This window comes from Hypanus sabinus, chromosome 2, assembly GCF_030144855.1.
Source record: "Hypanus sabinus isolate sHypSab1 chromosome 2, sHypSab1.hap1, whole genome shotgun sequence".
NCBI lineage: Eukaryota > Metazoa > Chordata > Chondrichthyes > Myliobatiformes > Dasyatidae > Hypanus > Hypanus sabinus.
Genome location: NC_082707.1, coordinates 109317908 through 109336999, shown reverse-complemented (window position 1 = coordinate 109336999; position 19092 = coordinate 109317908). Strand labels below are relative to the sequence as shown.

Here is a 19092-nt window from a genome sequence, read left to right as displayed (position 1 = left end):
CATCCCCATTGATGATGCAAAGATCATCGCCAGTGGCTCAGCAATCTCCTCCATCACCTCCCACAGTAGCCTGGCATACATCTCATCTGGTCCCGGTGACTTATCCAACTTGATACTTTCCAAAAGCTCATGCACATCCTCTTTCTTAATATCTACGTGCTCAAGCTTTTCAGTCCACTGTAAGTCATCCCTACGATCGCCTAGGTCCTTTTCCCGTAGTGAATACTGAAGCAAAGTACAAGTGGCCCCTGTTTTCCAAACGTTCGCTTTACGACACCTCGCTGTTACGAAAGACCTACTTTAGTTACCTGTTTTCGCTAACCAAAGAGTTTTCGCTTTTATGAAAAAAGGCAGCGTGTGCCCCAAGCAGCCAAGCGCCTCCCCCAGAACTGCATTCAGCATCAAGCTGCCATAGCTTAATGAGCATCTGTGAGCATCTGTGCTTTATCTGGATTTATGTTGTGCATCAGTTAGCAAGATGTGTCCTAAGGTATTAGAAAAGCTAAGAGAGCTCGTTAAGTGTTATGCTTAGCATAAAATTGGACGTAATTAAGCATTTCGATTGTGGTCAACAACGTAAGGACATTGTCCGCACATTGAACTTGCCTGTGTCCACCATTCGCACTACATGCATTTGCATGCAGAGAGAAAGAATCTTGAAAGCTGCTGATGTTACTGTTGGTTCTGCTTATAGCAAAGTGGTCTCTTTTAGTCTGCTGGGATCTTTTCGGCAGCTTCATAGTTTAACATATACTGGAGAGAGTGCTTCGGCTGATACTGAAGCTGCCAAAAAGTTCCCAGCAGAACTGAAGAAAGTAATTACAGAAGGTAGTTATTCATATAAGCAAGTGTTTAACTGTGGCGTAACTGCAACTTATTGGAAAAAATTGCTGTGCACCCCAGCATCCGACAACTCAGCCTAACACACCACCGTCAGTGTCTTTTAAACTAATTTGCAAGGGGAATGGGATCCGGAGTGATAGAGCAGTGGAAGAAATGCATGGAGTAAAGCCAGATCTAACACATAGAGAGGCTTTGAGGAAAGAGAAGCAGAATAAAGGGTGTAAAGGTAGAAGGGCTAAAGTGTGTGTACTTCAATGCAAGAAGCATCAGGAACAAAGGTGATGAACTGAGAGCTTGGATATATACATTGAATTATGATGTAGTGGCCATTACAGAGACTTGGCTGGCACCAGGGCAGGAGTGGATTCTTAATATTCTTGGATTTCAGTGCTTTAAAAGGGATAGGGGGGGGAAGGGAAGGAGGGGTGGCATTACTGGTCAGGGCTACTATTACAGCTACGGAAAGGGTGGGTAATGTAACAGGATCCTCTTTTGAGTCAGTGTGGTTGGAAGTCAGGAATTTGAAAGGAGCAGTTACTCTACTGGAGGTATTCTATAGGCCCCCTGGTAGCAGCAGAGATACCGAGGAGCAGATTGGGAGGCAGATTTTGGAAAGGTGCAAAAATAACAGGGTTGTTATCATGGGTGACTTTAACTTCCCTAATATTGATTGGCACCTGATTAGTTCCAAGGGTTTAGATGGGGCAGAGTTTATTAAGTGTGTCCAGGATGGATTCCTGTCACAGTATGTTGACAGGAATGCCATATTAGATCTAGTAATAGGTAACGATCCAGGTAAGGTCACAGATCTGTCAGTGGGTAGGCATTTGGGGGACAGTGATCACCACTCCCTGGGATTTAGCATCATCAAGGAAAAGGATAAAATCAGAGAGGACAGGAAAATTTTTAATTGGGGAAGGGCAAATTATGAGGCTATAAGGCTAGAACTTGCGGGTGTGAATTGGGATGATGTTTTTGCAGGGAAATGTACTATGGACATCTAGTCGATGTTTAAGGATCTCTTTGTCCCGGTGAGGAAGATAAAGAATGGTAGGGTGAAGGAACCATGGGTGACAAGTGAAGTGGAAAATCTAGTCAGGTGGAAGAAGGCAGCATACATGAGGTTTAGGAAACAAGGATCAGATGGATCTATTGAGGAATATAGGGTAGCAAGAAAGGAGCTTAAGAAGGGGCTGAGAAGAGCAAGAAGGGGGCATGAGAAGGCCTTAGTGAGTAGGGTAAAGGAAAACCCCAAGGCATTCTTCAATTATGTGAAGAACAAAAGGATGACAGGAGTGAAGGTAGGACCGATTAGAGATAAAAGTGGGAAGATGTGCCTGGAGGCTGTGGAAGTGAGCGAGGTCCTCAATGCATATTCACCAATGAGAGGGAACTTGATGACGGTGAGGACAATATGAGTGAGGTTGATGTTCTGGAGCATGTTGATATTAAGAGAGAGGAGGTGTTGGAGTTGTTAAAATAGTGAGCCCCATTGAGCCAAAGCCCTTCTACTCTGACTCTGTCACCTGATTTTCCTGCACCCGCTCTATAAAGCTGTTATGTACCTATATAACCAGGGTATAAATGCTATGAGGATTAGCATTTAGAAGCAGCAGCACAGTATGTTGCATACATAAGTTAACAAATTAATGTAACCTATACATAACTCAGACAGCAAAATAAGCATAATGACAGAGAGAGAAAGAAAGAAGGAAATATAGTCCGAGGTAGTGTTAGAAGTTTTCAGGTTAGTTTAAGAACCTTATGGTAGCTGAGGGAAAGCTGATGAACTTTGAGGTGTGGCTATTCAGGTTCTGAGAAGAGGGCATAGCTCAGGTGGTGATCATCCCTGATGATGGATGTCACTTAAGACATTGGTTCCTGTGGATGTGTAGATGTATGGGAGGAATTATCCTGTTGTTTTAAGGAACACAATTTAATTGTTTGGAATTCTTGTCCTCTGGTTTGGGTTATTGTATTTGGATGTGTTTTTATTGAATGTACACTCAGTGGCCACTTTATTAGGTACAGGCATGGTACCAGATGTGGTCTTCTGCTATTGTAGTGCATAGTTATTTGAGTTACTTATGCCTTCTTGTCAGATTGAACCAGTCTCGCCATTCTGCTCTTACCAGTCTCCCAGAACTGCCACTCATTGGAGATGCTTTTTGTTTCTCGCACCATTTTTTGTGAACTCTAGGGACTTGGGTGTGCAAGCCCCAGAAGATCAGCAGTTTCTGAGATACTCAAACCACCTTGTCTGTACCAACAATCTTTCCACAGTACCCAAGTCACTTGGATCACAATTCTCCCTTATTGTGATGGTTGGTCTGAAAAACAACTGAACCTCTTGATAGGTTTGCATACTTTTATGCATTGAGTAGCTGCCACATGATTGATTGGATATCTGTATTAATGAACAGGCATACAGGTGTACCTAATAAAATGGCACCTGAGTACATCTTGGTTTAACCCTAGATGCTAGGATCTTTAACACAGAGAGATCAGGCGTCAGTGGAAATGTTACAACTGGAGAGGTGAGAGAGCGGGAAGGTAAACATGCTAGGTCTCTCTCACTATTCCATGTTTCACTCTGCACAATAGTGTACCCCTATGGGTGATGTAGAAGAAGATGTATGTGCTTTTAACTCCACAGGTTGCTGACATCCTCATTTTTGTGGATCTTATTCCCACTGAGACTTGAACATTATTATACAGTGGGTATTATGTACTTAATGAAGTTGGGTATCATTTGGTTATGGAAACTGAGTGGGGGATCTGCATAGGAATGAAAAATCCTCCAAAATTTCTTCCTTTGTTAAATTAATTGGAAATCCAGCTCTTTTAGGGACACAAGCTGTTCTCCATCATTAGTTTTTGATTAGATTCACTGGCTTAAACTCAAAGCATGAGATTCACAGAAGACATTGTGAAACATTTTGAGGACCATGGGGTGCTGGGAAAATTAGAATGGCCAGCAGTTGTATTTCACCACTACTGCCCACTCTAATTTTCCTAGCAATCCCATAGCCCTCAAAATTTTCAGAATTGCAGGTTTTGATTTGCTGGGCCAAAGTCTAAGGATCACAAGACTTTGTCCCAACAAATCAAAACCTGAGCTTTGACCTTTAATATAGTTTGTTTTCTGGTGTCTGTAGCAGCCCAAGGCCTAATCATTTGTTTTTTCCATAGGAGCTGCTGAGTGTTACATTGGGTCCCAGGCACAGTGATGAAACAGTGGCCCACAAGGAACTTGATAACTTATTAAGAAGATTAAGGCAGACATTGAGATGTGGACAGGTGGGAACTTTGATCAGATGTACTCCTCGGAATCTTTTAGATTCACAGTGAATAAATTACTTTTGCTAAAGCTGCTGCAAGAAATATAAATGTTGGCATGTTCTCTCAAGAGAAGAGAGAAGCATAAGCTGTTCTATTCCTGGCCAATCTTGTCATTGCATGGAGAAAGGCACTTCATGATTTCTTAGAATAGGATTGTACCTGGTGTGCACAATCCTCAGAAAGGAGAATATATGCATAACAAAATTGGTCAAGATGGTCTTTAAGATGTATCCACTTGTTGGACAGTGTTTCAGATCACTGAGCTTTAATCAAAACTGTGTTCAAAGTTGAGTGTATGTGGGCAATGGACAAATATTAGGCGAAAAATGTGGGAATACTGAGAAAAAAACACAGTAGCAGTTAAAATTCCATAGTAGGAAAATGCTGGGAAAAGAACTAGCAGGTTTGTTAGCTTCCATGGAGAGAGAACAATTAATATTACAAATCAATGACTTCATCAATGCTGCTCTGAAATGTGAATTTTATATTGAGTTTTGAAGGCTGTGACATGCTTTGCTGGAAAATGAGGTGCTGTTCTTAAGCTTATGCTGTGTTCCTTTGGAACAAAATAAGACTAATATTAAAGACAGCGATCAAAATAAGAATGAGGCAGAGACTTAGAGACAGGTGACTGGAATCCTGGAGTTGCCTTTGCTGAATGAATGGAGGTGTTTTTCTGAAAGCTGGTTACTCAATCAGTTTGGGTTTCCTGATGTAGAGGAGACCACATTATGAACGCTAGTTGGTAGGAAAGGACAAGGCAAAAGGTCAATTGTTGCATCCCTGTGGTTGCATAGGAAGGTCCTATAAAATAATAGGAGTGGGTCTAGATGGAGATGGAAGAGTGAACCAAGAGATTGCAATGGACTCTTCACTTGCTAAGGAAAGGGTAATTTTTCACTCAGAGTGGTTTGAATCTGGAACACATTTCTGAGAAGGTGGTGGAACAGTGACTCAACATACAATAAGTATCTGGGTATGCACTTGAATAGCTGAGGCACTTAAGATAATGGACTACACCCAAAATGCTGGAGGAGCTCGACAGGCCAGGCAGCATTATGGGAAAAAGTACAATCGATGTTTTGAGCCTTCAGCAGTACTGGAGAAAACAAGAAATAGATTTAAAAGATGGGGGAGGGGAGAGAGAAGGAGGTAAGGAGGGGTCAAAGTGTGCAAGCACCCTGTCTGAAGTTATGAGTCTTTTAGTTTCCTGAGATGCTTTTTCATAGCTCTCAGTCCACTTCCATTGTGTCCCTGTCTGTAATAGTGCATTCAGTGGGTGTAGGGCTGTGGATAGGTTAGGCAAGAACTTGCGGTAATAGTTCACTAGTCCAAGATATGCTCTCAGCTGAGACACATTTTCAGGTGGTGGTGCCTTAAGCACCGCTTCTATCTTGAGACATGTGTAAGCCATCCTTGTTGATCACACGCCCACAGTATGAAATTTCCTTTTTAAAAAAACTCACATTTCTGTTGATTAGCTCTGAGTCCATATTCTCGTAACCTGGTGGGCACTTGTTCAAGGTTAGAAAGATGTTCGTCGTCATCTTTGCCGGTGACAATGATGTCATCCAGGTAACACTGAGTCCCTGGAATCCCCTGCAGGACCTTTGCCAGATTGCAGGCGCTGATGCTATCCCAAACACCAACCTGTGTACTGATAAAGTCCTTTGTGTATATTTATTGTCAGATATTTCTTAGATGCTTCCTTGATTTCCATTTGGAGGTAAGCCTGGGTCAAATCAATTTTTGTGAAATGTTCCCCTCCTGACAAGGAAGCAAAAATGTCCTCAATACGGGGTAGGGGATACTGTACTGTGCAGAGCACTGGGTTGACACTCACTTTGAAGTCTCCACATATGCGCACCTTGCTTGGTTTTCCTGGTTTTGTGCTGGAGGTTTTCTTCATCACTGGAACAATAGGCGTGGCCCATTCACTCCAAGCCACCTTTGATAGGACCCCAGACTGCTCCAGATTTTTCAGCTCAGTCTCTACTGTTGGACAGATTGCATATGGCACTGGTCTAGCTTTGTGAAATCTTGGACATGCATTTTCCTCAATCTCAGTCTTTGCCTTCATGCCCTGAAGTGTTCCTATTCCTTTCATGAAGTCAGCAAATATTTGTGACAGTCTCTCAGATGTGGCCTTGCTGCCCTCCTTTGCTGACACAACTAGTGCCTTGATGGTGTGCCAATCCAACTGAATGTTCCTGAGCCATTCACGTCCCTGCAATCGTGGTCCTCCATTTTTCAGTACATAGAAGTTCAGCTGCTGTGTTTTGTCTCCATAGGTCACTGTCACTTTAATTTTACCTTTGGGATGCTCTTTATGTCCTGTGTAAGTCTTTAGCAGTAATTTAGTTCGTTTCAGAGGTATGTGAGAAAACAGTCAATTATAGTTGTGTACAGAGATTACTGTTAAAGCTGAGCCTGTGTCTCACGTTGCCACTTGTGGAGTGATCCATATTACTCTTCGTTCATCTGTCTCTTTCACGCTGTGAAGTTGCAGAGAAGACAATTCACTTTCATCTGAGTAGTTTTCATCAGCTTTGTTTTCTTTCATTTTGTGTACCTTGTGTTTTCCTTTCTGGGGTTTCTTGTTTCTCTGTATTTTGTCCTTTTCCTGCTGTTAAGCTTTGCATACTCTGCTAGTGTGGCCCTGTTTGCCACAGTTTCGTCATTCTTTGTCTTTAAACCAACAAACATTGGGGTCATGTGACCTGTTCCCACAATGGTAACATTTTTTTCCTTCATTTCTGTGCAGTGACATTTTATTCGAGCATATTCCAGAGATTTTTGTTGTATCTGTAAAGCACCTTGTACGGCTGTTTCTAATGATATTGAGATGTTTAGCGCTTTCTTGAATGTAAGGTCTTTTTCACACAGAAACATAGAAAATAGGTGAAGGAGTAGGCCATTCAGCCCTTCGAGCCTGCACCGCATTTCAGTATGATCATGGCTGATCATCCAACTCAGAACCCTGAACCTGCTTTCTCTCCATACCCCCTGATCCCTTTAGCCACAAGGGCCATATCTAATTTCCTCTTAAATATAGCCAATGAACTGGCCTCAACTGTTTCCTGTGGCAGAGAATTCCACAGATTCATCACTCTGTATGAAGAAATTTTACCTCATCTCAGTCCTAAAAGGCTTCCCCTTTATCTTTAAACTGTGACCCCTCGTTCTGGACTTCCCCAACATCGGAAACAATCTTCCTGCATCTAGCCTGTCCAATCCCTTTAGAATTTTATACACTTCAATAAGGTCCCCCCTCAATCTTTTAAATTCCAGCAAGTATAAGCCTAGTCAATCCAGTCTTTCTTCATATGAAAGTCCTGCCATCCCAGGAATCAAACTGGTGAGCCTTCTTTGTACTCCCTCTATGTCTTTCCTCAGATTAGGGGACCAAAACTGCACACAATACTCCAGCTGTGGTCTCACCAAGGCCTTGTACAACTGCAGTAGAACCTCCCTGCTCCTGTACTTGAATCTTCTTGCTATGAATGCCAACATACCATTTGCCTTTTTCACCACCTGCTGTACCTGCATGCCCACTTTCAATGACTGGTGTACAATGACACCCAGGTCTCATTACACCTCCTCTTTTCCTGTTCTTGCAACCAAAGTTGCAACCTCACATTTATTTGCATTAAATTGCATCTGCCATGAATTTGCCCACTCACCTAACCTATCCAAGTCACCCTGCATCCTCCTCACAGCTAACATCGCTGCCCAGCTTAGTGTCATCCGCAAACTTGGAGATGCTGCATTTAATTCCCTCGTCTAAATCATTAATATATATTGTAAACAACTGGGGTCCCAGCACTGAGCCTTGCGTACGGTACCCCATTAGTCACCGCCTGCCAATCTGAAAAGGTCCCGTCTATTCCTACTCTTTGCTTCCTGTTTGCCAACCAATTCTCTACCCACATCAATACCATATCCCCAGTACTGTGTGCTTTAAGTTTGCACGCTAATCTCCTGTGTGGAACCTTGTCAAAAGCCTTTTGAAAATCCAAATATTTTCGCATCCACTGGCTCTCCCCTATCCATTCTACTAGTTACATCCTCAAAAAATTCTATAAGATTCATCAGACATGATTTTCCTTTTACAAATCCATGTTGATTTTGTCCGATGATTTCACCTCTTTCCAAATGTGCTGTTATCACATCTTTGATAACCGACTCTAGCATTTTCCCCACCACTGATGTCAGGCTAACCAGTCTATAATTCCTCGGTTTCTCTCTCCCTCCTTTTTAAAAAAAAAGTGGGGTTACATTAGCCACACTCCAATCCTCAGGAACTAATCCAGAATCTAAGGAATTTTGGAAAAATTATCACTAATGCAGACCATCTGGCCCTGGGGATTTATCTGCCTTTAATCCCTTCAATTTACCTAACACTACTTCCCTACTAACATGCATTTCCCTCAGTTCCTCCATCTCACTAGACCCTCGGTCCCCAACTATTCCGGAAGATTATTTATGTCCTCCTTAGTGAAGACAGAACCAAAGTAGTTATTCAGTTGGTCTGCCATGTCCTTGTTCCCCATGATCAATTCACCTGTTTCTGACTGTAAGGGACCTACATTTGTCTTAACAGGAGCTTCTTCTGTGTGGTTTCAAAGTACATGCCACACACTAACCTGTCCCTCAATGCGTCTGATAGACCAGCTCCAAACCATTATGACTATGTTCTGATAATTAGCGCAATTCAGCACAATATTCAGAAATGCTTTCATCTTTGCTCAGATTCCGTTTATGGAATTTAAACCTTCCAGCAATGACCAATAGTTTGGGGTTTAAATGCTGTTGGAGAGTGTCTGCTATTTGCTTGAACATTTTGTCAGCTGGCTTTTCAGGGGTTAACAAGCTCCATAGCAGCCCGTATGTTTTTGCGCCCATTACACTAAGTAAGATGCTGACTTTCTTATCTTCATCAACATCGTTAGCATCACAGTATAACTCTATTCTTTCAATACAAGTTGCCCAGTCTCCAACGCCACCATCAAATGCCGTAATGGTTCCAAATTAACGCCATCCTTATTATGTTAATTTACCCTTGTTATGTGAGTTTAGCCCCGGTCGCATGTTTTCTTTTTGACTCAACGCGACCTTTTTTTTTGCTAGCATTGCGAGCATACTCTGGCTAGATGCGTGTGTCGCTCCTTTTTTTAAATCTCCCTTCTGGGGCAGTTGGACCCTCAGCCCCTGAGGTCAGCACTGGCTGGTCTCACCTGGACGCTCTGGGCTCTGACTGTGTCTTTCGTTCTCTTGACGTTCCCGACTCCGGCTGAACTCCCACTTCTTTTCCAGACTTGCAGCCTCACTCTGCCTCTTCTGAGTGCTGTTAGCAATTAAAACATAGCGTTCCGATACGATGGAGGTTCATTAACCTCGTCGCTAATTTGTTGTGAATGTGGCAGTTTACACAACAATATCATTAATAAAAACGCTGGAGACTGGAGCTACGTTAACAGGGTTCCTTACTAACCAAAACCGAACTGAACACATATACTGATCAATACATGCCCGATAGCACATGCTCAATAACGTGTTACTACGACATAAAATAGTCCCATATTATACAGTAGGCTATATTGTACAGGATCCTATCACCAAGCACATCTTTCCCTATACTCACTTTCTGCTTTCTTCTGAGTTGCTCCTGAAGCAACTCCCTTTTCTATTCGTCCCTCCCCACTGATCTCCCTTCTGACACTTACCCTTGAAACCAGAACAAATGCTTCACCTGCCCCTACACCTCCTCCCTCAGTACCATTCAAGTCCTTCTAAGTGAGACAACACTTCACCTGTGAGTCTGTTGGGTTCATTTACTGTGTCCGGGGCTGTCGGCGTGGCCTCCTGTATATCGGTGAAACCCGACGTAGATTCCGTCTGGGCAGCCTCCAACCTGATGGCATGAACATTGATTTCTTGGACTTTTGGTAATGGCCCCCTGCCTTCTCCTTCACCATTCCTCATCCCTTTTCCTTCTCTCACCTTATCTTCTTGCCTGCCCATCACCTCCCTCTAGTGTTCCTCCCCCTTTTCTTTCTTCCATGGCCTTCTATCCCCACCTATCAGACTCCTCCCTTCTCCAGCCCTATACCCCTTTCACCATTCAACTTCCCATTTATTTCCTTCATCTCTCCCCCTCCTGGTTTCACCTCACTTCGTGTTTTACTCTTCCCTCCCCCACCTTTTAAATCTACTCCTCATCTTTTTTCTCCAGTCCTGCTGAAGGGTTTTGGCCCGAAACATCAGTTGCACCTTTTTCCACAGATGCTGCCTGGCTTGTTGAGTTCGTCCAACATTTTGTGTGTGTTGCTTAGATTTCCAGCATCTGCAGAGTCTCTCATTGTGATAAGATTATGGACTAATTGCTGTAAATGGGATTTGTATAGATGGGCATTTGATGGTTAACATGGATATAGTAGGCCAAAAGGCCTGTCTGCATGTTGTGTGACTCTGAATGTCAAGGTAGGGGAAGTTGAAGGGTAATCCTGAATGAGAGGGGAAGGGGCAAAAGGACTTGCTGGGGTTTCAGGTCATGTAGATTGCAGAAGTTTGTCTTTTGTTGTTTTTTTTTTCACTCTGCTCTTGTTCTTTTATCCAATAAGCCTCCTCCGGATAAATAAACTGGATTAACAAACCTGTCCCCTCTCAGCCAGTATCACCACTACTTGTGCCATTCAATCTCTCTTGGTCTCCAACTGTTCAGACATTCCCTTTCTTTGCTCCACTCAGCTGCAGTATAAAACCTGTTTCTTTCTGACTTTCGCTGCTTTTGATGAAAGGTTAAAGACCTGAAACTCTGTTTCTCTCTCTCTCTGCCTGACCTGCTGAGTTCTGTTATTGTTCACTAAGCTGTTCATTATAAATCTGAAAAGGAAAATGGAGAGTGATTTGAAGGTGGAGCTCACAATGAAGGGGATTGGTTGAGACAAATAGTGTGTAGATACATTTAAGGAGAATGTAGATGAGCACAAGACAAAGGAATGCAAGGAGGCCTGTGATGGGATTGGGAAGAGAATAGATGGTTTGTGCAGAATGGAACTAAAATCACTGGTGGGACCAATTGCTCGTAAGACCTATTTTGGGGAACCTCCAAATGGCTTGATGAATTAAGCTCATCACTTTTTTTTGGAAACTCGTTAATTAAGAGGTGGCACTTCTGATTTATTGCAACCTTTTTCTTACAGTATATCTGCCCAGTAATTGAACAGGCCCTTGCAAGGTACACTGTGGAGCTTGCTTCTCTATTAGGTAAGAAATTGGAATAACTGACTGACTTTATTTTCTTCCGGTATCCTATATTTCTTCTACCTTTTTGATGTGAAAAAATGTAGTTCATAAATTGTAGTGACTGCAGTTAATGTTCTTACTGAGATTAGTACTTAAGATTGAGGTCTGAATGTATTCGTATGATTTTGCTAGTGAAGCAAATGATCTGTAACTTAAGGTAGACTTGTTGAGAAAGTGCTAATTGCATTCTTGGGACATTTCAGCCATCAAATACCCCACATTTGGATAACACATGTGATAGTCAATCTGAACTACAATGGAACCCACAAAGAAAAAGTTTTCAAAATTATTTAAATACTTTGGAAGTTCACTGGAAATCTCCTTCTACTTCTCTTTTCAATTGCACTTTATGTTGATTTGTAAGGTTTAGGTGAAAGTCACTGGAGGAGATAAGTGGCAGCCTGGGTGAACTTTTCAAGCCCTGGCCTGGGGAATGAACCCATGATTTAGCTGTGATATGATAACACAGGCATACATGATGACTGAAGTTGTTCTCAGTCATGAAGGTTTTTATTGTGCTTTTCATTAGACCATATGTCCATAAGACATAGGAGCAAAAAGGACATGTTGCACTTGAATCCCAGGGGGACTGATATCCTGGCGAGGAGGTTTGCTAAAGCTATTGGGGAGAGTTTAAACTAGGATTGCTGGGGGGTGGGAACCAAACTGAAGAGATGGAGAAAGAGGCGGTTGGCTCACAAATAGAGAAAGCTTCGAGATAGTGCGAGAGGGAGGGATAGGCAGGTGATCAAGAAGGGACGCGCTGACAGCAATGGTTTGAGATGTGTCTATTTTAATGCAAGGAGTTTCATGAACAAATTGGATGAGCTTAGAGCATGGATAAGTACTTGGAACTATGATATTGTGGCCTTTACAGAGACTGGGATGGCGCAGGGGCAGGAATGGTTGCTTCAAGTGCCAGGCTTTAGATGTTTCAGAAAGGACAAGGAGGGAGGCAAAAGAGGGGGGTGATGTGGCACTGTCGATCAGAGATAATGCCATGGCCACAGAAAAGGAAAACATGGAGGAATTGTCTATGGAGTCTCTGTGGATGGAAGTTAGGAACAGGACAGGGTCAATAGCTCTACTGGGTGTTTTTTTATCAACCACCCAATAGTAACAGGGACGTCAAGGAGCACATAGGGAGACAGATTCTGGAAAAGTGTAATTAATAATAACAGGATTGTCATGATTTTTATAAATGACCTGGATGAAGAAGTGGAGGTATGGATTAGTAAATTTGCAGAGGTCACAAAGGTTGGAGGTGTTGTGGATAGTGTGGAGGGCTGTCAGAGGTTATAGCGGGACATTGATAGGATGCAAAACTGGGCTGAGAAATGGCAGCTGGAGTTCAACCCAGATAAGTGTGAAGTGGTTCATTTTGGTAGGTCAAATATGATGGCAGAATATAGTATTAATGGTAATTGTGGAGGATCAGAGGGATCTTGGGGATCAATTCCATAGGACAGTCAAGGCTGCTGTGCAAGCTGACTGTGGTTAAGAAAGCATATGGTGCATTAGCCTTCATCAAAAGTGGGATTGAGTTCAGGAGCCGAGAGGTAATGTTGCAGCTATATAGGACCCTGGTCAGACCCCACTTGGAGTACTGTGCTCAGTTCTGGTCGCCTCACTACAGGAAGGATGTGGAAGCCATAGCAAGGGTGCAGAGGAGATTTACAAGGATGTTGCCTGGATTGGGGAGCATGCCTTATGAGAATAGGTTCAGTGAACTCAACCTTTTTTCCTTGGAGTAACAGAGGATGAGAGGTGACTTGATAGAGGTGTATAAGATGATATACCTTTGATCGTGTAGATAGTCAGAGGCTTTTTCCCAGGGCTGAAATGGCTAGCACGAGGGGTCACAGCTTTAATGTGCTTGGAAGTAGGTACAGAGGAGACATCAGGGGTAAGTTTTTTTTAATGCAGAGGGTGGTGAGTGCGTGGAATGGGCTGCCGGCGACAGTGGTAGAAATAGATACGATAGGCTCTTTTAAGAGATTCCTGGGCAGGTATTTGGAGATCAGAAAAATGGAGGGCTATGGGTAACCCTTGGTAATTTCTCAGGTAAGGACACGTTTGGCACAGCTCTGTGGGCCGAAGGGCCTGTATTGTGCTGTAGGTTTTCTTTGTTTCTATGAGCAGAATTAGGCCATTAAGGCCATTTAGTCTGCTCAGCCATTTGATTATGTCTGATTTATTATCCCTCTCAACCCATTGTCCTGCCTTCTCCCTGTAACCTTCAGCAACCTTACTAATCACAAACCTATTAACCTCAGTTTTAAATATACCCATTGACTTGGCTTCCATAGCCATCTGTGGCAATGAATTTTACAGATCCACTACTGTCGGGCTGAAGAAATTCTTCCCCATCTCTGTCCTGAAGGGATGTGCTTGAATTTTGAAGATATGCCTTCTGGTCCTAGACTTCCCTCACTATTGGAAACATCCTCTCTATATCTGCTCTATTTAGGCCTTTCAGTTTTTGATACATGTTAATGAGATTGCCCCTCATTCTTCTAAACTCCAGTCAGTATAGGCCCAGAACCATCTAACACTCCTCATATGTTAAGCTTTACCTTCATGGGACCATTATTGTGAACCTTCTCTGGACCCTCTCCAAAGACAGTGCATCATTTATTAGATAAGGGGCCCAAATCTGCTCACTATACTCCAAATGTGGTCTGATCAATGACTTATAAAGCCTCAGCATTATATCCTTGCTTTTTATATTTTAGTCCTCTCAAATGAATGCTAAAATTGCATTGGCCTTTCTTACTATCAACTTAACCTGCAAATTAACCTTCAGGAAATCCTGCAAGAGGACTCTCAAGTTCTTTTATCTCATATTTCTGAATTTGTTCCCCATTTAGAAAACAGTCTATGCTTTTATTCTTCCTACCAAAGTAAATGACTGTATATTTACCTACACTATCTGCCCCTCCACCTAGCCTTCTGTCATAAATAAACTTGGCCCCAAAGCCATCAATTCCTTCCTCCAGATCATTGTCATGTATTGTGAAAAGAAGCAATCCGAACACCAAACCCTGCATAACACCACTAGTTACTGTTGCCAACCAGAAAAGGCCCCTTTCTTTGAACCAGAATTTAACTATATTTGTCTTTCTACTCCATATGTTTAAACCCTATTTGTGAGGCTAATAATAAATAAAGGGTTTATCTTACTCACAGATGAAATCTTTCCCTTTGTTTCAAGAGATGTGTAAAATCAGTGCTTTTGTTCTAGTATAGATTCATGCCAACCCAGATGAGTTTTCTCTCTCTTTGCAGTTGCAGGTGAAGTTCCATTATCTGATTCTGCCATGAAAGATTCTGTAGAAGAAACTTCTTATCACAGATCTATCCAGCATTTACTTAGAGAGCTCCTTGCTTTGTGGAAGAATGGTTTCCATGCCCCTGTTCCCCTTCAGTTAATGTTTAGTGAGAAGAACATTTCTTATGCAGTGCATATGCAAAGTCCAAAGGTAACTTTTGCTTAACTGTTTTTGAAATATGATTTACACCATTCTAAATGTTCATGTAAACTGTCAGCTGCACTTGCCGTCTTCAGTCATTGGATATTTAATGAATATATTTGGCAGAATGACTATATCTGATGTCATCATGCTGTGAAACTGACAGCAGCAAAGGATTTCGGCACGTGTAGACTCAACTATGTTTATTTTAATGCAGGTTCCCTGATGTTGCCAACAGAGATTTAGTCCTTTTAAACAGGGTGTACAGTCTGCAGAGAAATCGCGTGAACTGACCCATGGATAAATTACTTATGAACAAGTATCACTGCAAAATGTCCTGAAAATAGTGTAATTTATTTTGTATGCAGTTAAGAATATTTAGTAGTGTACTGCTCTGGTGAGCATCAGGCTTCAGGAAGGAGGGTGCATGATGACCAGCTAAAACATTTTTCTTAGTAGAAGGGACTGAGGATAAAGGATTTGGAAGGTGGATAGTAGTACACTGCTCCTACAGGATAGAACCATAGAACATTACAGCACAGAAACAGGCCTTTCTTGGCCTTTCTTTCCTTTCTCTTGGCTGTGCTGAACCATTTTTCTGCCTAGTCCCCACTGACCTGCACCTGGCCCATATCCCTCCATACACCTCTCATGTACCTGTCCAAGATTTTCTTAAATGATAAAAGTGAGCCCGCATTTACAACTTCATTTGGCAGCTCATATCACACTCCCACCACTCTCTGCGTGAAGAAGCCTCCCCTTACTAATGTTCCCTTCAAACTTTTCCCCCTTCACCCTGAACCCATGTCCTCTGGTTTTTTTCCTCCCCTAACCTCAGTGGGAAAAGCCTGCTTGCATTCAACATGATATGTATATTATATATACATAATAATATAATATTTATTATAATATAGTAAATTATTATACCCATCATAATTTTATGTACCTCTATCAAATCTCCCCTCATTCTTCTATTCTCCAGGGAATAAAGTCCTAACCTATTCAACCCTTCTCATTAACTCTGTTTCTCCAGTCCAGGCAACATCCTTGTAAACCTTCTCTGCACTCTTTTTCAACCTTATTAATATCCTTCCTGTAATTCGGTGACCAAAACTGTACACAATACTCCAAATTCGGCCTCACCAATGCCTTATACAACCTCACCACAACATTCCAACTCCTATACTCAATACTTTGATTTATAAAGGCCAATGTTCCAAAAGCTGTATTTACTACCCTATCTATCTGTGACGCCACTTTTAGGGAATTTTGTATCTATATTCCTAGATCCCTCTGTGTTACTGCACTCCTCAGTGCCCTACCATTTACTTTGTATGTTCTACCTTGGTTTTTCCTTCCAAAGTGCAATACCTCACACTTGTCTGTATCAAGCTCCATCTGCCATTTTTAGCCCATTTTTCCAGCTGGTCCAAATCCCTCTGCAAGCTTTGAAAACCTTCCTCACTGTCCACTACACCTCCAATCTTTGTATCATCAGCAAATTTGCTGATCCAATTTACCACATTATCATCCAGATCATTGATATAGATGACAAATAACAATGGACCCAGCACTGATCCCTATGGCACACCACTAGTCACAGTCCTCCACTCAGAGAAGCAATCCTCCACTACCACTCTCTGACTTCTCCCATTGAGCCAATGTCTAATCCAATTTACTACCTCACCATGTATACCTAGCGACTGAATCTTCCTAACTAACCTCTCATGCAGGACCTTGTCAAAGGCCTTACTAAAGTCCATGTAAACAACATCCACTGCCTTCCCTTCATCCACTTTCCTGTTAACCTCCTCAAAAAACTCTTAATAGATTTGTCAAACATGACCTACCACGCACAAAGCTGTGTTGACTCTCCCTGTCTATCTAAATACTTGTAGATCCTACCTCTTAGTACTCCTTCCAATAATTTACCTACTACAGACATCAAACTTACCAGCCTATAATTTCCCGGATTACTTTTTGAGCCTTTTTTAAACAACAGAACAACATGAGCTATACTCCAATCCTCTGGCACCTCACCCGTAGATACCAACAGGATGTGGAGATGAGGAACATATTGAATGTACCTGGTGATTATACTTTCCAAAAGTGTGTCCAGCTGCAAATCCTATCAGACTACACAGATCAATTGGAGCAGAAGATACAGAGTATTTTGGATGTGAAAAATGTAGAAGATCATACACTTAATGAGTTGATCATGCCACAGACACAGAGAGGGGTTATGGGTTTTGGATACTGTTAGTGGTGGTGACCTCTCGGGAAAGTGATAGCAGTTTGTGGTACCATAAGTGGCTGTGATGCAGGGGAAGACAAAGTATAGGTGAGTGCTAGTTGTAGGGGATTCGTTAGTGAGGGGAACAGATGCTTATTTTTGTTGCTGAGATCTTTACCTTCGTAGTGCCACAGTGAGCCTTGTCTTGAATAGGTATGGAACATTCTAAAGGGGGAGGGAGAACAGCCAGAGATGATGTACACTTTGATATGAATGACTTAGAGTGGCAGGGGGATGCAGTCCTGTAGCATGAATTTTGGAATTGGTTAAAAAGCAGGACCTCTAATGTTAGAATCTCAGGATTGCTCCCTGTGCAAGTGAAGGGAAAAATTAGAGAAGGGGATGAATAAATGTCAGGAAAAAGAAGTGCATTGTTCAGACACCGGCGGCTGGAATCAAGTGAATCCCTGTACGAGTATACTTAAGGAAATCAGAAGAGGGCACAAGATAGCTTTGGAACATTAGATTAACGAGAATCCAAAGAGATGTTACAAGAGATTAGGCCCCCCCCCAAAGACCAAAGCGGGACGTCTATGTGTAGAGTTGTAAGAGATGGGCAATGCGCTCATAAATACTTCTCAGTTTTAACAGTTTAGCAGTTTGGAATTTTTCACTGGAATGGAGAAAAATGAGTGGCTATCTTACAGTGGTGCATAAAATGAAGAGCGGCTTATGTACCGTGAATGCACACGGACTTTTTCCTCGGACTGGGAAATCAAGAACTAGAGGCAGGTACATTAACAATATTTAAAAGACAACTGGACATGTATATGGCTGAAAAGTGATCTGGACCAAATGTGGTCAGATGGGACTAGCTTAGATGAGCATTTTAGTTGGCATTGACTGGTTTGGCTTAAAGGTCTGTTTCCATGTTGTATGACTCTCTGAAAGGCTGAGTGCTGAAGAGCTGCTGAAAGAAGGAGGGCTTTAGGTATTTACATCACTAGGATTGCTTCTGGGACAGGTATGATCTGTATAAGGAAAGGCTACATCTAAACTGGAAAGGAACCAATTTCCTAGCAGGGCCACTTGTTTACACTATTGAGGAGGTTGACCTGCCAAGTATAGAGGATAAATCAAGCAAGTCCAGTGGGTTGAGCAGGCAGAACTAGGTTATGGACAATGGAGGGCTTGCAAGTTCAATTCTTTTACTTTAATGCAAGAATAATTTCATGCAAAGATTAAATTATTACAATTAGCATTTAGATGGTGAAGAATATGTTAGAAGTGTTCAAGAGAGATTTTGAGATGATATGTAAATAGTCCTACCAGAGACTTTGCTTATCTAAGGAAATTAGACTGGGCTAGTGGTGGGAAGTGTCAGTTGGCAAACAATTTGGAAACTGTGACCACAACCCTTAAGTTTCAAGGTAGCTATGGAAGGCGTCAAGTTAATTTCCTAAACTGAGGGAAAGCCTGATTTGGGGAATATGAGAGGACCTGGCAAAATAGATGGGGAGCAGATGATTCTGTCTTTGAAGAGCTCGGGGACAGCATTTTTTTGGTAAGGATGAAGTCAAGGGACAGTCAGTGGATGTTATTTACTTTGATTTTCAAAAGGCCTTTGACAGTGCGACACATGAGGATGCTTAACAAGAGTGCATGGTATAACAGGGAAGACACTAGCATGGATAGAAGATTGGCTGACCAGTAGGAAGCAAAGAGTGGTAATAAAGGGGGTCTTTTCTGGTTGGATGCCAGTGACTAGTGGTAGTCTGAAGGGGTTGGTGTTGAGACCATTTCTTTTCATGTTACATGTCAGTGATATCAATGATTGAATTGATGGTTTTGTGGCCAGGTTTGCGTATGAATGAATGTAGATGGAGAGGCAGG

The 19092-nt window shown here is 42.2% G+C and overlaps 1 protein-coding gene across 2 annotated transcripts in view; it reads left to right on the top strand.

Annotated features, from left to right (window-relative positions):
* The window catches only part of cdan1 (codanin 1), a 243647-nt gene that overhangs the window by 218995 nt on the left and 5560 nt on the right, over nucleotides 1-19092 (top strand). For both annotated transcript variants that reach the window (XM_059951888.1, XM_059951897.1), the window contains 3 exons: nucleotides 4036-4143; nucleotides 11391-11454; nucleotides 14782-14975. In XM_059951888.1, coding sequence (XP_059807871.1) covers nucleotides 4036-4143; nucleotides 11391-11454; nucleotides 14782-14975 — 366 coding nt within the window. The remainder of the gene's footprint in view (nucleotides 1-4035; nucleotides 4144-11390; nucleotides 11455-14781; nucleotides 14976-19092) is intronic.